We start from the raw sequence: 18,700 nt of genomic DNA, 5'->3' as shown, positions 1-18,700 counted from the left end.
AAGTAGCTTGCCTGTAGCATGGGGTGACAAAAGAGATTCGTCAGAGTCTGATTGACCTTTTCCTCAGCCCAGAAGTGCTTTAAGACATTCCAGGGATTGAAGCGTTCAGCTCTTGCTTCCAGGCTTTGTAGATCGCGCATGGCAAATGGGACAATGTGAGCCACTTCGATGGGATCGCCGGATTGTGTGATTACACACTTGTTGTTATCGCGTTGGCGGCACTTGTCCTTGGTTAGCCAGTAGGTTCTACTTTCTCAAAAATTCTGAAGGAACAAGCTAACAAGATCGTGTTGTATCTTATCTCTCACCTGGACCACCATCCCGGAAGTCCGTTGTCGCTTGTGAGGCCAGCCTGATGGAGTACCGGGAGAATCGGGCATCTTTGGTTGACCTGGAGAACTGGCTTGAGAGGGGACTTCAGCAGCAGCTTCTGAACTGGCTCGGCTGGCATCCTGCGTTTGTTGCTTCCCTAATGATTGTTATTAGTTACAAATATTCAGGTCCATATCCCTAGCAAGAACTTACAGTAGGACACTAGTTTGCTATCCCGGACGGCGGTCTCCAAGCCGGTTAGATAGAGGGGCCCACTGTGCCTAACACGCGTAACGATGAGCCGTAGACAGACAAGATCGGCCAAACGCAGACATGCCCAGAGTGCTCTTGAGTATGGTTGGCCTTCCACAAGGGCATCAAGGTCATTAAGCAGAGTGGTGCGTTCTGCCTTCTCGGCCTCGGTATCGTCGAACAGCATGTCCATGATTGCAGGGGCAGCTGGTTACCAGTTTGGTTTTGGATTGGCTCGGAATATGCCACAGTAGATGGTAGCCGCCGGCTGGCTGGTTGGTTTTATGGATGGATAACACGCTTGACCTTGAATTTGGAGGAGTTAGTTAAGCTTTCAGTGAGTGAGTTATTTACCAGAGTTGGTCATTCTGTAAGCAAGAGCCCCGGACCACCGCAATGTTATGTTGAAAATTCAGGGTCAATCACAATACCTTCATGAAGTATCTGAGAAATAATAGATAGAGTGCATCTACCAAGATATATATATATATAGGCTCCAGGCCATGGGGATTGAGGGTAATGAGGAGGCAGACCGACTGGCGAAGCAAAGCTGCCTCACCAACAGCTGCCCCTGCTCATGGACTGGAAGCCCCACTCTCAGTCAGCGGCATATGTACAGTACATCGATCAGACAGCTCAGTGAAGAGAGGCCCTGCTCAAGTGGTGGAGCAATGCTGAGAGCAAGCTCTCCCAATGGGATCGGAGCTGGAGGCACAGGCGCTTCCATCATGAGGGTGTGAATGAAGCTTGTGTGGACACAACAAGAGCTCAGAACACTTCCCTCACTGACCCAAGAGACCAGCTGTGTTGAAGGGTAATGTTGTTGTGTTCTATTGACTAACTAAGCGAGAGCAACACAATATAGGGTAGCCGTAGTACCACTAGCACAACAGCTCTCTTGAGTCTCTGGAACCGACTCAGTTCTACACCCAATTCTATAACTATACGGTGAGCTGTAGGCTGCAGACAGGCATACTCTGAGCCTCTCTCTACTTCCAGCTTATCTTCTCTGATCTTCTTGTGCTCAGTGCTTCTCTTCACCTCTGTTATATCTGCTTCTTCTCTTTGCTTTTCCCATGTCCATTACTTGCTCTTTCTTATCTTTATCTCTCATCACTCTCTTCACACTGGATATTGTCAATGTTCTGAAGAAGTCAGCTCCCTCTCAGTTCTTCTATAAAACAATAATTGAGGTTTTAATATAAGTTCCAACTATTTCCTTATATCCGCGTATTATTGTATTTAGCATTCCATCATATAGTATGTATATATCCTGGTATATACTCTAACACATATACAGCCTTACACCCACCTACACCTACTCCATATATCCCTACGCATCATCTCTCCATCATCTCTCCATCTCGGCCGATTCTCCTCTCCCGCAAGATTCCCGGAAAACGCTTTGCCGCGCAGCCAACCTGGCCCAAGTGGCCCCACCAAGCTTCCCGCGGGAAACCACCCCACCCACCCGCTGCTTCCCCGGCCCGGTCTGGGCCCCGGGTATTGCAGGGAACCGTACGGTACGGTTCCGGTTACTGCTGGTGCGGGTAACGTAGCGCCCAACAACCGTCACGATGTTCCTCTCCTCCAACAGGAACAGGAACAGGTACATACACAGATACCAGCAACGCTCTGATGCCGTGGTTCCGCGCCGGAATCCCGTTGCGGCGGATCGGGAAACCCACCGCCGGAGAGGGCTTTTGGCGGGAGTTAAATACCGGCGAAGGAGCCAGGTAGGGTGCAGGCTGGAGAGAGGGAGACCACACACGCCCTTTGACATCGCTGCTGGCATTAGGGACAGGGGGGGATAGATACATAGATATATTGATATAATCTATATATACACCTCTCTATATCTCACTCTCTGCATCGGACATACAACTTGAAGATACGTCGAAGATACCTCCTTGTCGACCGTCCTTGAATCTACATACATACCACTCTGCAGGATGGGCAGCTACGGCGAGCCGCTGCTCGAGGAGATGCACTCCCCGCCGTGGGATCCCAAGTTGCCGCCGAAGCCATGGACGGAGACACCGCTGATTGAGTCGGAGCCGCTGTCGAGGCTGGCTGGATGGTGAGCCTGGCTGCATTGCATGGAGCCATCCCCGGGTGCAGATTATGAATATTACTACTAACCCATGACTGCGACAGCCGCATATTCCTCAAACTCGAGAACCTGCAGCCGGGCGGCTCTTTCAAGTCACGGTTAGTCATTATATCTGTCTTTCTCTCTCTCTCTATATATATAATAATAGCACCCCCCTCCCCCCCCCCTTCCTATACCCAACTGACAACCACACAGCGCCATGGGCAACCTGATCCTCCACCACCTCTCCCGCCCTGCCAACCACAACAAAAACCTCCACTTCTTCATCCCCTCCGGCGGCAACGCCGGCATCGCCGCCGTCACCGCCGCCCGCGCCCTCGGCTACCCCTGCACCGTCGTCGTGCCCACCTACACCTCGCCCATGATGCTGCAGCGCCTGCAGGCCGCCGGTGCCATCACCGTCCCGCACGGCGCCAACATCGACGTCGCCGCCGCCCACATGCGCGACGTGCTCATGGCCCAGATGCAGGGCGCCGTCGGCCCGGACGGCCGTGAGCTCGTCGCTGTCGAGCTGCACCCCTTCGACCACGAGGCTATCTGGGAGGGCGTCAGCTCCATGGTCGACGAGCTGGCCGTGCAGCTGCCCCCGGATGCGAGCGGGCGTGCTTTCGCGGCCGACGCCGTCGTGTGCAGCGTCGGCGGCGGCGGGCTGATGAATGGCATCATGCTGGGGATCGAGCGGCTGTTGCGCGGTGCTGGTGCTTCTGGTTCTGGTGCTGGTGCTGGTGATGGTGACGACGGGGCCAGCCGCGACGTGCAGATCCTCGCGCTGGAGACGCGGGGCGCGGAGTCGCTTGCGAAGGCGGTCGAGAAGCGCGCGCTGGTGTCGCTGCCCGGCGTGTCGTCAATGGCCACGTCGCTGGCCGCCATGCGCGTGGCGGAGCGCACGCTGCGCAACGTCCTCTTCCCCCCCGCCGGTATGAGGGTGCGTAACTTTGTGATGGACGATGCGGAGGCCGCGAGGGGCGTGTTGCGCCTGGTCGATGAGCATCGCTTGCTGGTTGAGCTTGCCTGTGGGGTTTGTGCGGAGGGGGTGGTGGCGGGTGCAAAGCCTGGGGGGGATGCGAATGGTCATGTCGATGGCCATGTGAATGGGGGCCCTGTGGGCGGTGGTGGTGGTGGTGGTGGTGGTGCGCTGCCGTCGAGACTTGCGCAGGTCATCCCGGGCTTCGGGCCGGAGACCCGTGTGGTTGTCGTTGTTTGTGGCGGGAGCAATATTACCCTTGAAGTGGCTGCGGAATACCGAGAGCGGCTTAATAACGGCTGGGGCGCTGAGAGCGGATGAAGGGTTTCTTTCTTACTTTCTTTGTGCGTTTTCGTATAAGGTATTGTGTCTTGCGGGACTGGGTGTTGGGAGTAAGTTAGACATGGGCGTATTTCTCTTTTTCTTTTCTTTTCTTTTCTTTTCTTTTCTCTTCTTTTCTTTCTCATTCAAAGACGTAATGTAATGCACCTTTCTTGCGTGGGATGTCCCAAAACGGAAAATAAAAAAGGATGATAGAAAAGATGTTCTGGCATCTAATGTTAATAAAACAAAACAGTACATTTCATTATTTTTCATGTTCATGACTTCCTTTTCATAAAGTTATCATTCTTGTTCGCATACCGTAATGTCATGTCTTACTCTGAGCAACTTGTTTCCAAAAAAGAAACATAAAAAAAAACAACCAACAACAACAAGCCCTTCCGGACACATGCTGAGCCCGTGACTGGTTTTTCGCATATCGAAGCAAACCTCTTAGGCCACCGCAACGGACTCCCCATCAAGCATCCGAAGGCGATAAGCCCAGTAATTACTGCGGATCGGGTCATACTTATCCTTCAGCAGCGTAAGCATTCTAGCCGCCTCGGCCTTTTTCTTCTTCTCCTTCTTCTCTTCCTCCGCGTCCCTTTCCTCCCCCTCCTCCTCCTCCGCCTCCTGGGTATATACATCCGCCAACCACTCTAGGGCCAAGCTGCTCTTAACCCGCCACGCAGCAACAGCCCCATCGCCCTCCACCTCCGCCACCTCCTCCAAAACAAACTTGGCCGCAAACCCCTTAAGCTCCGCTAACGGCCTCCCCGCAGCCAGCAGAACACCCCGCGCGTAGGCCCAGGGACTCTTGTTCTCGGGCGCGAGGAGGATTTTGGCCTTCGCATACGCAAGCTCGGCATCGATGAGCTCTTCGTCCACGACGATGAGGCTTCCCTTGTTGTGGCAGCTGCGCCGTTCGTCGTCGTCGTCGTCGTCGACGCCGAGCGGCATGCCACTATCGACGGCGCCGCGCGGGCCGAATTTCAGCGTCCACCGGTGGTTCCAGGCGGAGTTGTTGCGGACGTCTTGGTCGATGAGTGCTTCGACGTCGGCCAGTTCCTGCGGGTGGTCCCAGAGCTTGAAGTGGCGGACCAGCCAGTGGCGGTAGGTCCAGACGTGGTAGTTTTTGGAGTCAAGCGCGAGCATCTGCATGAGGAATTGCTGTTCGTTGGCTGGGAGGGTTGGGAATGATTGGGAGTTGGACATGATTAGTTGGCGGTGGTGCCTGGTATGTCCAAATTAGTGGGTGGTTATATACCGATTGAAGAGAGCTGTGAAAAACTAGCTTGTGTATGGGTTTTCCCCGGCCCCTCTCACTTACCATATTTGATAATTCTTCAAATACTGCAATGCGAGTTTATTAACCCATGCAAGCTCCTCGTTAAGATCCTTCTTCAATGCCTCGAGAATCTTAGCTCTGTATAGCCTGGATTAAAAGGAAGGCAGAGGGAACGGATATCCCAAATCGCATCAGTAAGTACCCTGTCAAATCGAACTCCCATAACTGCAATTAAATAAATACTATACAGACCCACACCATGGATGTTTTGGCAACCCTCAGAAAATCATCCTACTGTAATCGAGGCAAGGAAAAGTGGTGGAGATTGCCAACGCTTTTTTTTGGCTTGGGGAAGTAGGTACATGTAGGTAAGACTCACCAAACCGTATAATGCGCCGGATTCATCAAGATCACATCCCCCGTCAGCTCCAGCGCGCGCTCTGACATTTCATTTTCCGCCATAACAGCCCGCAGGTACGAGGTTGCCTCTTCGTACTCGGGCGCGTAGGCGATTGTGGCGAGCGGGTACGTCCCATTTCCACTCGCGCTTTCTTGTTGCTGCCCTGGGCCGTCATTGTCATAGTAAGTTGAACCATCATCGAGCGGGATAGGGGTTATGGAGGCCCAGGTTGGGGTGGAATATTTGCTCATTTTCGGGTGCCCTTTTTGCTCTTTTTGTCTTTTTTCTTTTTCGTTTTGTGAGATGCAAGGTATTTATATGGAGTAGGTGATTGATATTTGATTGCTAAATCAGGGAGAAGCGGGAAACAATGGGAATTAGATAGTTGTAGAGGGCTCAAGTTATATGGGATGTGCGCGGATAGTATATGTATGAATAGGATCTAACAGCGTCCTTCGAAGGGGACAATGGGAAGATCTCAAACAGCCATGCCAACCAGGCAAAATCCAGAGAAGCACCTCATGCGGGGGTTCCTGATTGTGCAAGTTGGAGAGGTTATCTAAGGCCGCTGGCAGATGAGCTGGTGGAATTGTTCCCCTCTGCGGCCGCTATCTGGATGGGTGAGAGAAGATAGATGATCCGGCACAATGGATTCCCGGCATCTAGCGAACAAAGGAGATGGATGGATCGACAATATATCATCAACACAGGAACAATAGAAGGCACAGATATAGTTAGAGCCTCGGATGGAGTTAAATCTACGTTTGTGCCCGATCCGGCAAGTGGTTGCAAATACCACGTGATCATCGATAATGCTGGAGGCTGTTAGATAGATCATAACAACCAAGGTTAAACCCTCTTACAGGTTATGAAGCCCTTGCACTTCTATGAAGCAATAACTTGCAATAATCTCTTTAATAACTACTTCTTTTGCAAAATAATCTCTTCTTCTATTCATTTTGATACCCTGATACCTTCAACGACAAATCAAATGCCAGTCAGTACGCAAGCAACCAACTGTGAAGAAACACCAGAGAACCAGAGAACCCCTGACACCTTTCCAGCATCAATAATCACTCAAGGATAAGAATACCAAGATCCTATACATATCATCACTGAGAACATCAACTCTGTGATAGAGAACATGTTTTAAACCCCTGAAATGAGCGGGATGCCATGGGATTCAGAGGTTGGATTTCATGAGAGACTTTTGCCTCCTATATGAAGAGAGCTGCTGTGATACACCATTATGAGAGAATAATATTGCCTTCTAGTTGGAGAGAACCCCTGTGGTATTGGAATTCAATATTGTGAGAGAATAATGATAATGCTGTGGGATTCAAAGGTTGGATTTCATGAGAGAAATGATGATGCCAATACCGACGCCAAAACGATGGAAATACCTCTATATGATGCCTGATGCCCTGTGCCTGATGACTATGATGTCAGGCCCCAGTGCCTACAATGCCAATAACCATAACCCCGTGGTATCAACAATATCACGGATATAACAATACTCTGTGGCATCTAGTTTCCCATAAGGATTAGGCTGAAAACATATGAAATTACAGTATAAAACATGCAATAAAAATATAAATCCACTCTTACTGTATCCCCAGTCATCCTAACACCGCAAGATCTCATATTTTGTTGATTTTTATTGTTATCATTCCGTCACTCTTGGTTATCAGTATGGTTATATCCGTGATATCATTGATACCACAGAGTTATGGTTATGGTTATATCCGAAATACCGTTGATACCAGTTTTTGTAATTAATTTTTATTGCAGATTTGAATGATTTGGGCGTTTTTGTGGCTGCGTGGGCTAGTTTGCCTGTGTAGCATAGGGATGTTTGAGGTCCTACACAAGCCCTACCCTATTTGACCCACACACACATATATTAGTTGCCGCTAGCTGTTAGATAGATCATAACAACCAACCAAGGTTAAACCCTCTTACAGATAACATCCAGTATTGACCAGGATAAGGATGTTTATGGAAACGAATACTGCTTTGGCCAAAAACGCTACATATATAAACAGTGCGTAGAAGGGCGATGATAACACATCACAGCACAGGTATTAATTTAGCAACATATAATTTTTATAAACGACATCGGAGGAAGGAGGTGAAAAATATAGAAGCAATGAGTAGAAGCACTGCCTGTGTAAGAAAAAATTTTTTTGAGCCATAATAGATAAAGTATAGAGGTAACTCATGATTAAATAGTGTCGATTGGTATAAAATCAAGGGAGAAGAATTGATAAAAACGAACCCGAGATTGCTCTCATGCTCTCTGATCTGGATTGAACTCTGGGGGTATTATTATTCTTCAGAGAGTCGAGTCGCGGGTGGAGAAATCGCTTTGATAAAAGCAATTAATACTCGTAGGCAGAAATAACAGAATCCCGGAAATGCGGGTGCGACATAAGCGATGGCGCGTTCGAGGGTGGTGTTCGAGATTTATAGGAGTTCGAGAGGTGGTAGGGGACGGATGAGGTCCCAAGGAAGGGTTTCGACAGGGAAAACATACGATTGTCGATCGGGTATTGCAATAAATCCTGTGCAGAAGTGAAGCCGGCCACTCTGGAGGATAACAAGAAAAGAAACAAAAGAAACAAAAGAAAATTCTGGATAGAGAAAAAGCTGCTTCGCTGGAGAGGACACGAAACTAGTTCGCATTGCTTCCACGCTTCCAGAATTTCCAGCCCTCTCGCTTCTCATGCTCACCCACACCCACTAAACGTTCAATCCCAGCGTTCCCAACCGCATTCTCGAATTTTTGTTGGTCAATCTCCTCCCCACCTTCCTCGTCTGTTCCATTCTTCAGTACAGCAGGCCACAGCACTCCAATACCATGGCCACCCAGAATGGTTTCATAGCGCTCAAATCCTTCGTCGTCTAGTGTTTTTTCTAGGCGCTTTAATGCTGCTGGGTCTATGTTTGTTCTCAGCAATGTTATCGCGCAACCACCGCCGCCAGCACCTGTAAGTTTCGTCCAGCCTGAGCCGGTGTGGTCAACTAATTCTCGGATGCGCTCAAGGCGGGGATGAGATACTCCGAGTGAAACGAGGAGGCCATGGTTGATGCGGAATAGCTCGCCAAAATGATCGATCGCCTCGCTGGAGCTTTTATCAAAGCGCCCGGACTGGATGAGGTTGCTGGCAGATTCTGTAACCTGATCTATGGCTTCGAGTATCGATTCAGAAACGGCAGGGTGTGCTTTGCAAAAGTTGGCAACTTTCGCAACCTCAACTGAAGTGGACCGTGGCTGGCGCGAATTGACAAGGAGGAGAGGGAGTTCGGGGAAATCAAGTATGGGAGTCACGGAGGGCGGTTTGGAATAATCTCCTCTTCTAAATATGACGGCTTTCCCACCAGCTGACACAGTATTATCCACACCACTTGGGTTGCCGTGTATGCACATTTCACCAACGAACGCCCACTTGTTTATTCGCTCAATCTGGGTTTCTGCCTCTTCAGGCAGCTGATCTTGATGTGGACCTGCTAGAATACGTATCTGTAACAGGAGAGCTGCGCTAAGACAGACAGCTATACTTGCACTGCTCCCTAATCCAGCACCAATGGGGATGGTTGATCGTAGTGTGTACACTGCGGCATGAGTCTGTGGGGAGCTGAGGGAGAGAAAGAGATATAGGAAAGCAGTTGCTGAGCTTTGGTGGATCTTCCGCACCTCATCTGGTTTGCCAATAGATATGTCTGCGATATGTGGTTGTATAGCTTCAAGCAGCTCAGTGTCAAGAGAGGTGACAGAACTGTGGTAGAATTTTTTCTTGGATGGGTGATGGAATAAGTCCCAGGGAAGCGAATCAATATCCCATGTGTGATCCAATTCAATATCCCTGAAATTAAGCGTAATGGTGCGATGCGACTTTGATAAAGTAGTAACAAGAAGGTAAGAACGGAGGGATATGGCAGCGGCTATAGCCCGCCTACCATGCACGACGGCATGTTCTCCGAAGACAATGACCTTGCCGGGCGCGGAGACCATGAACGCCGGTGCCATGGGCGACGATGCTTTTCTCCCCATCCTGGTTCGATTGCTAACAATTGGGGTATCGCGTTGATCATCGGCGTGACCATTCATCCCCGGGGGTGTGGGAGAAGGTGTCGCCATTCCATCTGAACTTTCCGACGTGTCTTCTTGTTGGGTGGGGGTATGGGTCTGGTCTTTGGCTTCGATGGAATTCTTTGGACGGGAAGGGATTTCTCTGTCGCTATCCTCGGTTAATATGCTGGCAACCTTCCGGCGCGCATTCGCCTTCGAATGTCTCATACTCCCACCCTTTCGTCGTGCAGACTTCTCCATGGGAAATAATGGGACGCGCAGGTAGGTAGGTAACACAAACTCCCCGCTTTCCGAGACGTTGCTTTTCGGCAAGTTGTGAACTGCGAAACAGACCAGGTCACTCACTCACTCACTCACAATGCCGATTGATAAGCTAACAATGTATCACGGGGAGCACAATTCGACAACCTTTGATAGGACAACCCGAGACCAGGGTCAATGCGCGGTGACAGGAGAGAGATCGATCAGAAATTTCGCGATGGATGCCTGATATGCGTGATGATGTTCGGCGGAGCTAAGGAAAATGCCAATTGCCGTTTTGGGACCAGACGGCGCCAAGCGCGTATCTACGCCGCGGATGCAGCGGTATTACACAGCATCTTCAGCCCCAGAAAACATCGAAACTCAAGACAACTTGAGCAAAGTCGTTGTTTTATGATCGATGCCTGCAACTCGATCGCCGGGTCCTTCCAGCGCCTGCATGAATCCAGAAGATTGAGTTTGACCAAGCCGGAAAACACACGCTAGAAGAAGCCATGGAAGCTGTTCCCCACCACAGTATGAGTCGGCCAGTCAGAGACCACTTATTAGACACAATTCCCGGGCGTTTCACGATACGAGTATGTTACATCGGGTTTCTAAATAGGGTCGAAAATGCTTCTATTGAAAATCTCACATACAGAGTTGCTTTTCTGGAGGGAATTCATGTTCGTGACAAAGGGCGGGAATGCGTGTAAAAATCCGAAGATGTAACTATTTGATTTGACTGCTGGAGAAGGAATCCATCAGTGGCATGTACGGACAGTACGAGTATTTACTTCCAAAGTCTGATACCCGAACTCTTTTTTCTCATACAAAAAGGAGAATTCTAATAAATATAAAATATATTTCTTATTGTAATTGATAATCTTCTGTCGTTACATCTTTTCCAACTATATCATAAAAGATTGGCTGAAAAATAAACATATAATACATAATATAAAATTGAAATATTTTCTAATGTGAATTTATATACAGTACATTCATATTCAGATTATTAGTTATAATTTTCGTATTTATATTAGCAAACTCATCCTCTTGCAATATATGATGGAGGTGGAAGGCTGGTTAATTGTAAATATCTGGCGGGTGCTCCTTTCTATATTATGGCCCTATCAGGCATTATAGATATCTTCATCAATATATAATATAACTATTAGTTATTATTAAATTATTAAATAATATATATATATATACATATGGAATAACTATATTCCTCATTCGTTTAATATTAAAATTTTTGTAAAATATTGGGTGGTAGTTGTATCGATAATCCTAACTACTGTAACTGATCTTAATAAATTTGTAATTTTTCGACAAAGAAGATTTGAGACACACCTCACTCATATCTTCTCCTTTACTGAATGCTGGAATTTTCCAATGAACATGAAACGTATGGTATGAGATTTCAACATAGAATCCACAAGTGTGGACTGACATATCCCGATAATTGATTCTTCAATTCGCATGGAAAATCACATTACCACGTCATTCCCTCCAGATTCCGGCCGTATCGCAAGCGGCCGTAGGGGAGCGGAGATCAAGATCCCTCCTTCACCAACTTGCAAGCTGGTAAAACTGGCAAGGCTGGCCTTCTCGGCGAAGTTGTTGTGGAAGCCTTGAAGCACAGAATCTTGCTGGTGGCATCTCTGGAAAGCCTGGGGTATTTTAAATGCTGATACGTCAAATCCTTCTAGAAACGAAAATGCTGACCTGCAGGAATTTAAATTCAACTATTTTTCGTATATGCACACTCTAGATGGCAAATCGGTGATGTCAATCAATAATTTGTAATTAAATACTAGTAACAAATTATCCGATACTGAGCAAATTGACAACGTGTGAAATATGTATATGACCCTTATCATCTAACACTATTTCCGAAGGCTAAGGGCTGTGGGTTAGGATTATTTCCTTCATCTAGGCTTGAGCATATTAGAATATTAGTGATAGCTATTGCAATAGGCGGAATGTTACCAGTCAATTAGATTTAGAATAGTGGCTTGCTTTATTTTACCATCCGTATTTCTATGAGAGGACGAAGATGAAGAAAACTTGAGACGAAGGGCCAATACAAGTGCCCAGCTGTTCTCCAGCTGGATAACTCCTTCGACAACTCTTATAAGCAAAAAGAGAATAATCTGGAAGATGTATTGAGAATGCAACTAAAAGCACCGTTAAAGGAGAAATACAGATTTCAGGCAAGAACACCCATTTGTAGAAGGACCTCAACGATTCGACCAAGGAGAAATGGAGCCAGTATCAACGCAAATATCCTACTTGACATTACGCGATACAATGCATAAAAATATCAGGAATAGAATATCAATAGACAGGCTGATAGATAAAGAAAAGAAACAAATATGTGGGTATTGAAAATATCTTCATGTCACTCCTCATGAACACCAAACCGTGATTTAGCTTGCGCTGGCACTGCCTTCGGCCCATCCATCATAGAAACCTAAGGGGACCAGGCACCCCGACGTCGCAGGCTCTGGACGAAACGTTCAACAGTTTCCCCATGACCGGACCTTCTGAAAGCCTCGAAGATTATGCGCTTTTCTTCGCACATTGCATCCCCATCCGCTGCATTTAGGTACATCAAGGAAATGGCAACAGGGAAGCTTGCCAAATGTACTCCGTACGCTCCAGATTGCGGATGTAAGAGCAGAGGCATCGCTTTAGCGATCCTGCCGCAATATATCCTCGGATCGGTCTGTGGCGGGAGGATTACCTGAGGACAGGACAGAATCCGAAGTGAGCTGTATAGAATGATGCACATGGCCCAGTAGAGACACATGATGTGGCACGCTGCTAGATAATCGAGCGAAAATGTTGAATGTTCGGCATCGAGGCTATACGTCGGATCAGTGATGCCTACCTCGATGCGCCAGGACACAAGCTCATTTTCTAATTCACAGCAACTTTGAAGCAAATCACGCCGCTGGAATTCCTGTATTTCCTGATCCAGGCACGCTCGCATTATATCCATTTTTTCGAGAAACGTTGGTATCTCGACCAGAACGTCGATTAAGAGATCCTTTGGTGTTTTGGGTATCTCGTTCCAAGGAATAGTTTTCCATTCAGGATTGCTTAAAATAATTCTCTTTCGGGCTTGAACGGCACTGGTTGTCTGTGGGGTCGAAAACAATCCGAGTCAGCACATACGTCATATTCGTGCTCAAGGAGGCTTATGGGAAGAAAAAAGTATGCTGACAAGATGAAGTCTTCCGTCGACGAAAAATTGGTGCAAGTATCCCGAAATGTAAGTTTCCGGCGGTTGGGAGGTCATAATAGCCAGTTCACCATTAATGTGGTGTCGCCAATTACGAGCCTGGGCTATTCTGTCCTCGTCATCCTGCCCGAAGAATACCTAGTACATCTGTGAGCAGAGGCGGATACATTGTTTTCGCCAACGGAAAGTAGAGGGACACTAAGCACAGTACCTCGTAAAGACTATATAGCCTGGACATGACACATAAAGTAACGATATTTCCTCGTGTCCGATTAGCGAGCGCAGCAGACATCTCGCTGAGAGACTCCATATAGTATCTAAGCCCTTCCTCTTTTTCCCATCTGTTGTTGCTTATGCGCCCTGCCGTTGATAGGCATATCGCAAGCAGTATTTTTTGAATATCTGGCGAGTTGAGATAAAGCTGGGGCAGCGAATTTGTCCAACCGCCGCTGACGTACATCATCATTTGTGCTGGGAAGTGTTTATCTGTGGGAAGATAACTACTCCAGAAAATACCGAGATACTTGTCTGCATATGCAGCCCGCGCCAGGGGCACCGGTAAGGTAACTTGGGGAGAGCCCTTATCACTTCGACCAGCCTTACGAGGCTCCGCACTGAAGTTGATGAAGCGGAGTTGACGCTCATATCCATCGCACTTCAGTCCTAGCTTGATGCATTGTCCACACGATGGGCGTTTTTCGTCACACTATGCGTTGTTGGTTGTTAGAATCCTAAGTTCCTCTGCCCTTGGATCGATGACTTACGCCTCCTTTCTTACGGATCCTGCAAGTACCACAACTCTTGGATCTCCCGGGAACGCCAACCATCTCGACTATTTGTTCGTTGGCTCTGTATCCAAGGGCGCGGATTGTTTCCTATTCGGGGACAAACGAGAAAGTCTCAAGTGGGAATCGCTGCTGGTGGGCCTAGACAACAATAGAAATGAAGCCGAATTCGGTGTTTAACTCTTAACTCACAGTCTATTCGGACTCAAACAAGACTGATCGGACAGAATATGCTGATTCCAGTTCACCTGTATTGTTAGTTTTGGCTGGGAGAGGAAAGGGATTAAATCCTGAGTGGTGATATCTTCAACCACGCTTTTAAGGCAAATTAAATACGCCCAGTCTGTGCTAGGTCTTTTCCCTAATTGCCTTCTACGCCGTTCCGTAATGAAACAAGTCCAGGCTTCTAGTTCATGGCCCCCTCGAATTGTAATTAATCCTGGGTCGGTAAGGCTGAAAACCCAACTAAACCCGCGAGAATTACGACGATACATGCGGTCCATTGTCTATATTTAGCGCATGGGATGTTGAGCTGGACGGAGCACCCTATTCAGAATTCGTATGAGTGTCAACCCATAGGGCGATTGTTTTCAACAGAACAATTAGCGTCCTTAGCGCACCACGCAAAACTTGAGAGATGGCGTAGCTTGGAGATACTTCAGCCAATAAAACACAACCAACACGTCGGTACAGGTAGAGCGGTTTAAGCTTTAGTTATAACATTCATGTTAAGTTACATGCTGAGACGGATTCTTTAACATTACCCGAGGCGCCGATCTAGTGTCGAACCTTGAAATCTTGGGCCAGCCTTCCAACAGCTGAGGTAATCCCGCACAGGCACGGCATCACCGCGTGGGTTTTAAGGTGTGTATGCTGCAGGTTGTGAACTAAGGTTTAACACTAAACCCAACCCGGAGGATTACCGCGCAAGGACCAATAATTCTTCACAAAGCAAAACCTTAAAGCAAGTCCGCTCCGAGGCTTAAATTTAAGCATGAATTGTTAGCGGCTTGGCATATATGTTGTTCTACGGATTTTCTTTCCATATTTTCATATGGTCATCGCAGGTATCAGGGCTATCCCGGCTCATCTCTCGGGAGTTGAACGAATAGAAGAGATTTCGATCTTTAAAAATTGCTGGCAAAATTGGGAGATATAACTCTTCTAATTCCCGCTCCATTTCTCGATCATAGAATGAACTACCGCACGCACCCTAACCCTTTAAAATCATCTACACTCGTCAGTTTGACTCCTTTTCTCAATATTAGCCATGGCTAATGTTGACCACCCACCGGCCAATATTTTCGTAGCAGTGGCCAAGAAAGTTTATAATCTAGTTGGATTCTCTAGGGCCGCAACTTTATTTTCTTTTTCATATTTGATGGGGCGTTGAGTGGATACGCACTGGCGATATTCTAACACTTCAATTACCACGGTATATTCTACGACTCACCTAGGATCGGCGAGCGCTACTTCTTCACGAAGGGCATTGAGGAAATTGGCCTGATTGTTCTGCTTGACACCATTCCCCTGGCTTAATTTCCTCGTCGTTTTCCAATTTATCTCTGCCATCTGACACAAGTGGATCATGGTCCACAGGATCAATGCCTACATGATCCTTGTTCTATCCGCTGTTAGCATGAAAATTTCCCTAATGGCTGCTAGCCGTTTTTCGCAGGTTACCTGGACACCCAAATGGCTGTTGAGCCCATCGAAATTCTCTCATTATATACGCATGGTTTTGGGACAAATCAACGTCGAACGCCTGCAACTCGAGCAGCACAGAGCCTGGATGCTCAGAGGATGGATTTACGTATATTATGAATTACTCTATCAGGCATTTTGACAAAATGTCATGACTGACAACTCGTTTCACAGTTTCAGTCCTCATGCATTATTACCCTGCGGGCCATGCATATCATCATCATGACATGACTAATAAGCGCAGGGGGTGAGTAGTATGGTGCCAAACCTTGCGCACAAGTCAAGCACACCGCTGGAAAGAATAGAACACGAACCATGTAGTTACCTTGATTGTGATGCTTACTACTCCGGCGACGATTTAAACAAGCAAGTTCTGGTTCAGGCCAAGTACAAAGGAGGGGTTAATGCAATGAACGCTGGAGATACTTTCGCCTTCCAAGGCTCGCTTCGGACCACCCACGTGGCTGGCGTTTAGTCTTCACGCAATTATCGAAATCCACGTACGTTTTCAAAATCCGCTATTTCCAAAGCCAAACTGTCTCTGTTTCGTCCCCATGTCCAAAACGTTGAACTGCTACAAAAGTTAACGATCATGTTCCAATTGTATAGTTTCATCTGACCCTTTTCGAAGCCGAAGGGACTTCGGAGTTTATCCTAGCAGCGGCAACAAGAAACTGACTGGAGAACTCGGGACGGGCTGGATTGACAGCTGACGGTTTGGGTGGCTCTGCGCTATGGAAACCATAGTGTGAACTATATTCCCCTAGTGATGATAACGGAGGGATAATATCATGGGCTATGAGGGCTTTTACATACCCCCTCTGAATTTCTTTTGTTATCCAATTTCATAGAATATAAATATATTTCATATCGAAGCCATGAAACCGAAAATTGAAAGCTAGGAGCCGATGAAGCTAACCAGTAGAGGCTTTAGCGCCGGATTTCGGTATTTTTTCCATTTTCATACAATCTTAAACACAACCCGGTACCCCGGCCCCGGAGCCTCATTTTGTTGGGCCAACAGGATGACGAGAAAGAAGAACCCGATTAGGTCAGCCCTTTGTGTAATTCTGTCTAGAACCGATGCAGTAAGGATGGGGCATCTCTAAATAATAAATATACGTAGGAAGTTCGCAGTTGGATTGAACTAGCTCGCATTTGCTGTTTCGTTTGGAAGTGATGCATGCAGTTACCTCCATCTTTGCTTGGATTGGAAACGGGGGATATTCCCCTCCTCGCTTCTTGGGCGCCACACAGTTTGCTGGTGTGCGTTAAGTCAGGGTCATTGGAGCGTTTATTCTCCGGCTCCAGCCCTAGTATTGGATGCAAATATGGATCGAAGGCGAAATGAGACTTCATCTTCATTAAAACGTTTTCTTTCGGCCAGATGCAATGCTAATTGGTAGAATCCTGTTCTTCGTCCTGAGAAGCCAGGAATAATGAAACCGTTGTAGCGACCCCAGTACGGTGCAGCGGGAAGGCTCCCTAAAACGGTTAGCTCAGTGTTTTATTTTAGCATTCCTGTTTGTTTTTCAGCTCCTCAAATCCCTGGACAGGGTCTTCAATCTCAAATCGGCTGCTAGGGGAGATGCAAGGGTTAAACTTTAAACCAACCTTTGCTGCAAGGATCGTGGCGTTCCGAAGCAGGAACATATTTTTTGAAAAGTCCTGCGCATCTTTATTTTTGTCCCATATTGGTTTCCTGAAAAGGCTATATCTGGCGATATCTCTACCTACTCTCTCGCTGGAGCAAACAACGTGGAGAGCATCATCACCCATATGGAGATGCCTTCCCGTAATCCAACTGCTAGGGTCGGCACTTTGGGCCGTTTCGGAGCCGATGTTGGCAGGGCGGAAAAGGCACTAACGGTTCGGTCACCGATAGTTCTACCTTATCCCACCGCGCCAGTGGCATCTCGCCGAACTCCATCGCTTCGTATTAATCTTGGCTTTTATGGTGCCATCGCGAAGATAGTTCATCTCTGGAACACAAGTATTTGTCTGAAACTCTGGATCAAGAATGCCATTTGCACGATCACAGTGTTCACAGTCCTTGGCATGCCAATGCAGCTGTCCAGGGGTTTCTCAGGCCCAACTCAATAAATTCAAGTTTTTCATCAGGAGATGTTTTGTTGCATTGAACCCCAGGATCGTGTCTATATGTATATAACACCTATGCTTTTTAGCCAACAATTGTGCATGCACAGCTTCTAATATAGATCACAGCCCATACTACAGAGGTCGCTGCGAAAAGTTTTGTCCCACGCTAAGAATGCACACTGAAATATCCTTACTAGTATATGGAATCTCCAGGCCACACCACCTGGGATTTAGGCAGTGAGCTAGTGGGCAAGCTAGAAGGATTGGCCTCTATCAGCCCTCCCTATCCTTCTCATTAAGAGATGGAACAACAATACTTAATGCCGGTATCAGTATTTCAGCTCAAATTATTAGCGCAAGTCAAAACTTTTCACAGGAGCCTCTGTAGTATTTAAACACTCACTAGTTCTGCTAAATCTGAATAGCAGAAGTGTAATTCCACAGTCTAGCCCAATACAGGCTGGTTTTAGAGTTCGCATGTGTTTCAAATCGCCGATTTCCCTAATTGCCCACTCATGTACTCTGTACAGTACATGTACTGAACCTGCAAATCCGTAACTCATAAGGTTTCCCCCTGCAATGCAGTGTGGCCCTTGATACAGGTAACCCACGAGGCTTCTCACGTCATCGACCGCCATTTGGAGTAATGGTCGTTAGATCAACGCAAAATCCTTTGAAGGCTTGGGAACGCTAAATTGGAAATAAGGTTCTCATTGTTTTTGTTGACTGTTGTTTCTGATTCCAAGAGTCTAATGTGACCTTCCACATGCACGACAAGGATGCAAGCGGCGTGGTGATACTCAGTCAAATCAGGTTTTACGGGTTTGCTGAAATTAATGCAGTCGCATCTATGGGCTGGGGTTCTCCGCATCATC

At 47.4% G+C, this 18,700-nt stretch overlaps 6 protein-coding genes across 6 annotated transcripts; 2 read left to right on the top strand and 4 right to left on the bottom strand.

The window, feature by feature from the left end:
• Positions 1–254: 254 nt before the first annotated feature.
• Positions 255–757, bottom strand: HCBG_00123 (uncharacterized protein; the record flags this gene model as incomplete). Its single annotated transcript, XM_045427173.1, has 2 exons — positions 255–469; positions 526–757. 2 exons carry the CDS (start codon positions 755–757, stop codon positions 255–257), a joined length of 447 nt encoding a protein of 148 aa, XP_045291148.1.
• Positions 758–2,516: 1,759 nt separating this feature from the next.
• HCBG_00122 (l-serine dehydratase) lies at positions 2,517–3,962 on the top strand (the record flags this gene model as incomplete). Its single annotated transcript, XM_045427172.1, has 3 exons — positions 2,517–2,644; positions 2,722–2,775; positions 2,873–3,962. 3 exons carry the CDS (start codon positions 2,517–2,519, stop codon positions 3,960–3,962), a joined length of 1,272 nt encoding a protein of 423 aa, XP_045291147.1.
• Positions 3,963–4,415: 453 nt separating this feature from the next.
• On the bottom strand, positions 4,416–5,901 carry HCBG_00121 (CaaX farnesyltransferase alpha subunit Ram2; the record flags this gene model as incomplete). The annotated part of the gene is made up of 2 exons (XM_045427171.1): positions 4,416–5,196; positions 5,630–5,901. 2 exons carry the CDS (start codon positions 5,899–5,901, stop codon positions 4,416–4,418), a joined length of 1,053 nt encoding a protein of 350 aa, XP_045291146.1.
• Positions 5,902–8,211: 2,310 nt separating this feature from the next.
• HCBG_00120 (mevalonate kinase) lies at positions 8,212–10,372 on the bottom strand (the record flags this gene model as incomplete). Its single annotated transcript, XM_045427170.1, has 2 exons — positions 8,212–9,885; positions 10,093–10,372. The coding sequence occupies one exon, from the start codon at positions 9,789–9,791 to the stop codon at positions 8,325–8,327; it is 1,467 nt and encodes a 488-aa protein (XP_045291145.1).
• A 2,090-nt stretch (positions 10,373–12,462) lies between these two features.
• On the bottom strand, positions 12,463–14,063 carry HCBG_00119 (uncharacterized protein; the record flags this gene model as incomplete). The annotated part of the gene is made up of 4 exons (XM_045427169.1): positions 12,463–13,134; positions 13,219–13,374; positions 13,448–13,942; positions 14,001–14,063. The coding sequence occupies 4 exons, from the start codon at positions 14,061–14,063 to the stop codon at positions 12,463–12,465; spliced, it is 1,386 nt and encodes a 461-aa protein (XP_045291144.1).
• A 3,441-nt stretch (positions 14,064–17,504) lies between these two features.
• Positions 17,505–17,828, top strand: HCBG_00118 (uncharacterized protein; the record flags this gene model as incomplete). The annotated part of the gene is made up of 1 exon (XM_045427168.1): positions 17,505–17,828. The coding sequence occupies one exon, from the start codon at positions 17,505–17,507 to the stop codon at positions 17,826–17,828; it is 324 nt and encodes a 107-aa protein (XP_045291143.1).
• Between the last annotated feature and the right edge of the window lie 872 nt (positions 17,829–18,700).

The sequence above is a fragment of the Histoplasma capsulatum genome (genome assembly GCF_000150115.1).
Source record: "Histoplasma capsulatum G186AR genomic scaffold supercont2.1, whole genome shotgun sequence".
NCBI lineage: Eukaryota > Fungi > Ascomycota > Eurotiomycetes > Onygenales > Ajellomycetaceae > Histoplasma > Histoplasma capsulatum.
Note: the sequence above shows the minus strand (reverse complement) of the source record. Positions and strands in the feature narration are given on the sequence as shown.